The sequence below is a fragment of the Cariama cristata genome, unplaced genomic scaffold (assembly GCF_000690535.1).
Source record: "Cariama cristata isolate BGI_N322 unplaced genomic scaffold, ASM69053v1 scaffold46371, whole genome shotgun sequence".
NCBI classification, from domain to species: Eukaryota; Metazoa; Chordata; class Aves; order Cariamiformes; family Cariamidae; genus Cariama; species Cariama cristata.
This window is the reverse complement of record NW_009598404.1, coordinates 1-6,492: the sequence shown is the minus strand read 5'-3', so window position 1 is coordinate 6,492 and position 6,492 is coordinate 1. Positions and strand designations below refer to the sequence as shown.

General features: G+C 41.3%; 1 protein-coding gene across 1 annotated transcript; it reads right to left on the bottom strand.

Moving 5' to 3' along the window:
• Window positions 1-4,182: 4,182 nt before the first annotated feature.
• Window positions 4,183-5,633, bottom strand: LOC104154651 (protein SCO1 homolog, mitochondrial; the record flags this gene model as incomplete). Its single annotated transcript, XM_009709245.1, has 3 exons — window positions 4,183-4,298; window positions 4,412-4,504; window positions 5,436-5,633. Coding segments are annotated over 3 exons (407 nt in total), but the record flags the coding sequence as incomplete, so codon positions are not given.
• Window positions 5,634-6,492: the final 859 nt, after the last annotated feature.

Below are 6,492 nucleotides of genomic sequence, written 5' to 3'. Positions count from 1 at the left end.
ATCATCGGGAAGAGCAATATCAGTTTTGTGTGTTTCTATTTCTATTATTAGTAGTATTAGTTTTAATATTATTTATACTCTTTTCACTGTTACTGTTTTATTAAAGTTTGTTTTAAGTTTCTAACCCGTAAGTCTCTCTCCCTTTTCTCCTCTCCTTCCCCTTCTGGGAAAGGACTGGGTTAACAGAGAGCATCTGCCACCCGCTTTAAGTGCCGGCCCAGCCTTAAACGGAGACAACCCTGTCCAGCCGAATCTTAAAAGTGTCCAATATGAGGGAATCCACCACTTTCTGGGGGAGATTATTCCAATGGCTGATTGTTCTCATTGTGAAACATTTTCTTCTTGTGTCCAACTGGAATCTCCCCAGGAGTAACTTGTACCCATTACCCCTCATCTTTTCCATGTGACTCCTTGTAAAAAGGGAATCTCCATCTCCTTTGTAGCCACCCTTTAAATATTGGAACATCCTGCACATCTCTCAAAGTCAGCAGCAACAGCATCCCATTCAGCCTTTGGTTCAGCTGTCTGACACGACTTCTCACCAAGAAGCTAAAGCAAGATAAGGACAATCTCAGCATCACCTTCAGTGACCTCTTCTTGTTTTACCAAGAAAACAGAGAAAATTAGCTGCATACTCAAGAAAGCATGAAGGAACACTTTAAGTAGACAAGTCTTCCCTAAGCTGCTACCACCCTTCCTGCAGCACAGACAAGGCTGAGGCAAACCTGCGGGCTAATGGTCTTTCCCCCTCACTTTTCCTAGTTTCCTTCTAGTTGCTCCATGATCCCCACAAGGTATTCAAGCGCCTGCTGCTAATATGATGTAAAACCCAATATAATCAGAGATTATTTCATTAAACGAAGTTCACTGTCAGTGCAACCAATGGGACCAAGAGCATCACTGGGATACAGAAGCTGCAGATAGAGGAGCTGGTGCAGAGCGAAATACGTATGCTGGGAGGGAGCTCCCTCTACTGTCCAAATTGAAATAACCTTAAAAAATATTCAAAGTAACAATTACTTGAGCGTTCAAGGTATTCCAATTTGATTTATATAAAAATTAACTCCACTGTAAACGTATTTAAAATGCCATTGCAACTACTGTCTGCATCTAACTGTGATAACATCTTTATAAGCAAAGACATAAAATAGTGAAAATGGAGGCCATGAATCTGTGATTGCTCAAGTGACATCATCTCACTGCCACTGGAGAAAAAGAACTGAAATATACTCATGCACTAAGAGTACAACTGTGTTTGAAATTAAGAAATCATATAAACATTTCCAGTAGGACAAGCTAAAAGGACGCATTAAGCTTAACGGCATTTCTGTCACTGAAAGAATGTTTCTCAAAATTTTACAGAAGTAGGTTTAATTCAAATATTTTACTCCAGTTTTGGATTTTCAAGATAAAGATCACAAAATCAAGCTGTAGGAGACAATTTTTTTAAGGAGTCTGAATCACAATTTAGATCTTTCAACTGGAAATTAGAAAAAAAAAAAAAAATCAGGTAGCATCTTAACTCCCTGGCCTATGGAAGATTAAATACAGTCAAAATGGGGTGCAGTTTGTGTGCAAAATCCCACTGTTTTTCAAGCTGTGCCTGAGGCCTGCACTGTTCCCACTATACACACATAAGGTCATCATTTGAGTTTCAATGCAACCTTGTAAACCACAGAATAAAACAAGTAAATTGGATATTCTGGTACTGAGAATTATAAAACTAAGATTATTAAACAGGAACTAGTAATATTCAAGTAATACTTGAAAAATTCAGATAGATGTTTAGGAATTATAATTTCTAAATGCTCATCTCAATGCTCTTTTCAAGTCAAAACAAGCAGCAAAGTTTAATTGGCTGTAGCGGACCTCTTCCTTTTCCCCACCTCCCAGCAGCCTGCAGAGGAAACAAAACCCACTCCTGCACAAACATCAGCCTTAATCATGAACTGGCACGACAGGTCCACGCAAGACATAATGAGGAAAAAAAAACCACCTTACTGGAAGAAATGACAGAGTAGTAATTACCTGGATAAATCTCAGGCAGGCATAAAACCAGCCTCAAGCTCTCCCTCCCAGGTCTGCTGTTGCTGCTATTCTCTTTCCATTTGGTGTCAGAGACCTGTGTCCTCTGGCCTTCCTGCCCTGAACACACAGAGCTCACTGCCTCTCAAAACCAAGAGCCTGAAGAGATGCAGGTATACTCTTCCTCCTTGGCACCATACCTAGGGCTCCCAGGCTGCTTTCCTGCTCTCAGTTCACTGGCCTTTCTTCCTCGCTGTCCTTCCCTTCTCTCAAACTCACAACCCTAGCACACACCCAGAGGTATTCTCCCTCGATCCCGAATCCCTTCTCGTACTTCATTACATCTGTAGTCACATTCTCGCATTTGGTTTCCTCCAGTCTCCCTTGAAGCTGCTGTCATCTATAGTTATTTTCCTTGGCCAAATTCCTGTACTTTCCCTTCACAACCATGCCAGAATCCAGGTGTGGTTTGCTTCATAAGGAGGAACAGTCCTTCAGCTTTTCTGGCCTCTTTCCATCATCTCTCCTCAACTTCACTTCACTTATTTAGTGTCAGATTCTGCTGATTTTTTTTCCCTCTCCTGAGCAGGCATCCTTTGCCAATTGTGTTCCTCTAACCTATTCTTGCATTTCCACCAGCTGCCTTTTATAAATCTGATTTTAAGCAGTATCTTTAGATTAATTTTAGATTGATGCTAGACTGATTCAAATCGGTGTTGAATTTCTCCAGCAAGTTTCTCTCCTCATTCAAATATAGTATCTTAACCACAGACTTCTGTAGCTATTGAGTTGCCACTTGAAGTAAAACCACGTTCTTGATATCCCCACTTCACATGCCTTTTAGTAATGCAGAGTAGTGCACATCACCACTGTGATTCCATCTTCTCTTTACTGAGATCATGTGCTGCTCTTGCTGTTTCTCTCTATGCACCACTTCTTTGTTCCTCCAATTTTTTTGTCCATGTGGATAATTTATTTGCCGCAGTCAGGTGGTTTTAAAAAACAGATTAAGAATAGACAATACTGGATTAGACTGAAACCAATCTGCCTCAGCATCCTACCTCAAATAGTGGCCAACAATCATTGCTTTAAAGAAGAGTATAAAACCAGCATCAAAACCATGCTATCCTCCTCTATTACCTCCCAGTTTCCAAACATTTTTAGCTCACAGGCTTCCTGAACTAGGCAAGATTTCTGTGGATTTCATAATCCTCAACAGACTGTTTTTTCCAAAGACTAACAACAAATCCCCCTGTGGACTCCCATAAACTTCTACCATTTGCATCCGTAGCCAGGGATTCCACTTCTCACATGCCCATTGCAGCAAGAACCATTGCCTTTGCTTTTGAAGCTGTTTTTAGTTCTCTCTGATGCCCTTAATTCTTATAACAAAGGAAAAAAAAAAGAAGATAACGTGTATCCTTACTTGTCCTATCACTTGTACCTACTTTACTCTTCCAGTCTGCTCAGGATGTGGCAAGTCAGGAAGGCCTTGGCAGCAACTCCGAGCCCTATAACCAGTCTTATTCACTTCCAGAGAGTAACATTTTGACTAGCCAGTCTAGCCTCACTTAAACCTCAGTTTCCCCCTTCACACTATTACTCTAAGTATTTTATTCCCACTTAATTTAAGATTAACATGCTCTCTCTTCCAGGTCATTTGACACAGGAGGAAGATCCCCACACTGTCTGCAGGCAGACTTTGCGCCATGCAAGTCTCTTGCCAGGAAGACCTCGCTCCTTGGTGTCAGTTTGGCAGGGATTTAATTGTTACTCACTTTTACTGCTCATTTCTCCCTCTTCCTATTGCCTTAACTTCCCAGTTCCTCCAACTTGAAAATGGAAAACAGCCGGACAAAAACATTACATGACAGAAAAAATTTCAAATTCCTGCCAGGCTTGCTAGCTCATATGCTATTCTGCATGCAGGCCTGGGACGGTACATTTTTAGAACATGTTTCAGTGAAGTTCTGAGCTTATAAGAGGGCACCTTGATTCTGACTGAGACCTCTAAAACACAGCTTAACACATCGGTGCGACAGGGCTCTGTCATGTAGGACCTCAGCATAGACTGCAACAGCTGCCTTCTGATTTTAAAATCTATATGCTGCTCTTATCCAATGTCTTTCATGAGGCAAAGGCCCTACACCTACTTACTATGTAATCATCATCTTCATCTTTGGGACCTTCACTGTAATAGACACGGTAAGCTTTGGCCACTTGGTCAATCTGTGCCTTAGTACCAGTCAATCCGATCAGCTTTGGAGAAAATTCTAGATAGAAAGAAGACATTTAGACATTTTAGTGAAAAGAATCCCATCAAGAGCCTCCTTTTCAGTGCTCTATATTACATGCTATAAGACATCAAGGAAGAAAACAGTAATACCTTTAACATATCTGGCAATGGCTTCTTCGTTGTCCCTCTCAGGATCAATGGTGATGAAGAGTGGGGTCAGATTAGGCAAAGATGGAATTCTATCTGTGACATTGGCAATTATTATTTTTCTTAGAAAACTAAAAATCATTTCTCACCTCCCTTCAAACAAGTTCATAGCCGAGCTACCACAACATCAAAACAAGCCCATCCTAAGTGACAAAAAAAGGCCATTTAGTGCGGCTTAACTTATGTCATTTGTGAATGAAGCAAACGCTGTGAAATTCAATGCTCTGTGCTTGTGCTGGGTGCAGCTACACTCGCAGCCTCTCAGCTGGAGACCCTGCCCTGCTTAGGAGAGAGGACAAATTGGCTCTGATGCAGAAAATGCCATGATGTGATGCACGTATCAAAGCACAATGGTCAATACAACAAAAGCACACCTGTGACGGTGGAGCGGGAGGACAGGCAAAGACACAATTCAGGTTCTTTCCCTCATGTTCCAGCCATAGCCTTCACTATATTTTCCTCACTTCAGTCCACCCTCCCACTTGCTTGGTTACTATTGTCCCTGTTCTGTAATTCTTCAGGGCCCGAAGGCTGAGAAAAACACCTCTATCACACAGCCTTCCCTCAACCTCCGTTCCACAGTACAGTCACTCTCAGAAGAGACTCTCAGAGATTTGTTCTCAGAATGAATAAAAATAGAGGGGAAAAAACCACTAACACACACCACAACTACTTCTCGGCAAAAAATACAAAGCAATGGCACCGTTCCCTATAACCTGCCACCATCACGTTCTATTACCAAGAAGTCCCCTGCTGCAGAAAGATCATCACTGTCATGTTCTAAATATCAGATCCTAGTGACAGGCAGATTGATGTAGGTATCACTTAGAAATTAACTGAACTACTAAATAGTAGTTAACAGCATTTTTTAAAAAAATATCATCAGTTATTACCATTTGCGATATTTTACCACAATAAACCTGGACCTCCCATAAAAAGGACCACTACACCAACTGAATTCCCATACCAATTTCATCTACCACTGCAATCATTTTCTCCAGTTCGTCAGGACAGATGTCAGGGCAGTGTGTGAAGCCGAAGTAGATCAGCACCCACTGGCCGATGTAGTCCTTGTTGGTCTTGGGCTGTCCTTCATGGTTGACAAGCGAGAAGGGCCCTCCTAGCAGTGGTTTCCCAATGCCTCGGTTTCGTTCCTTCTCCAGCTCTATAAAAAACAAGAGAGGATCAAACACATCCATGCCACAATCCACGCTGCTTCCCAGGTGAGCCTCAGAAGCAGTTGACAGTCAGGCAATCTCACAGAGTCACAGCCCAGGGTGTTGAAACATCAAGATCTACCAACACCCATTGTGCAGAAGCCCAATGTGGACAAGACTTCCAAAAAGCATTCCATTTTGGGCAAAATCAAATATATCACTAAACTCCTTTGAAAGGTAATAATCTCTTTCATTGCCATCTGACTGTACTTTTATTTAAAAAAAAAAAAAACGAGAGAAAGACAGGTACCTGGCTTGGTGCGAAACAGAAAAACTGACATCCTTTGCAAATTGAACATACCCCAAAAACTGTAATATCTCTGATTTTCAACACTAAAAACATGAAAATGAAATGCTTGGGCAGTTACTGCAGGACAGGGAAATGCACACATATGCTACACAGAAGGAAACCAACGTGCACAGAAAACCTCACCTTTGTGTCTGTGCTGCATCGACTGGCAGCAGCATGCATAACCAAACACAACTATTCTGACAACAAAAGCATATTTAAGAATTTTAAAACGCTTGACCTTGAATTTTTTTTTTTAATTTTTGAAAATTTTCTGTGGCATTTATATACACACAGGTACGAAGCGGCACTGTGCGAGGCATGATGTGATTCAGTGGGATGCTTAAGTGGGTAAAATACACCTGAATACAAAAAATACATGCCTTTTTTTAAAAAAAAAAAGTATTATCTGAATACAAAAAATACATCCTCTGAACACAAAAAAATACATCATCTTAACATAAAATACAACGCTCCTGCTGCTTCTCCCGCCTGCCCGCACGCTGGCAGACCGAGAG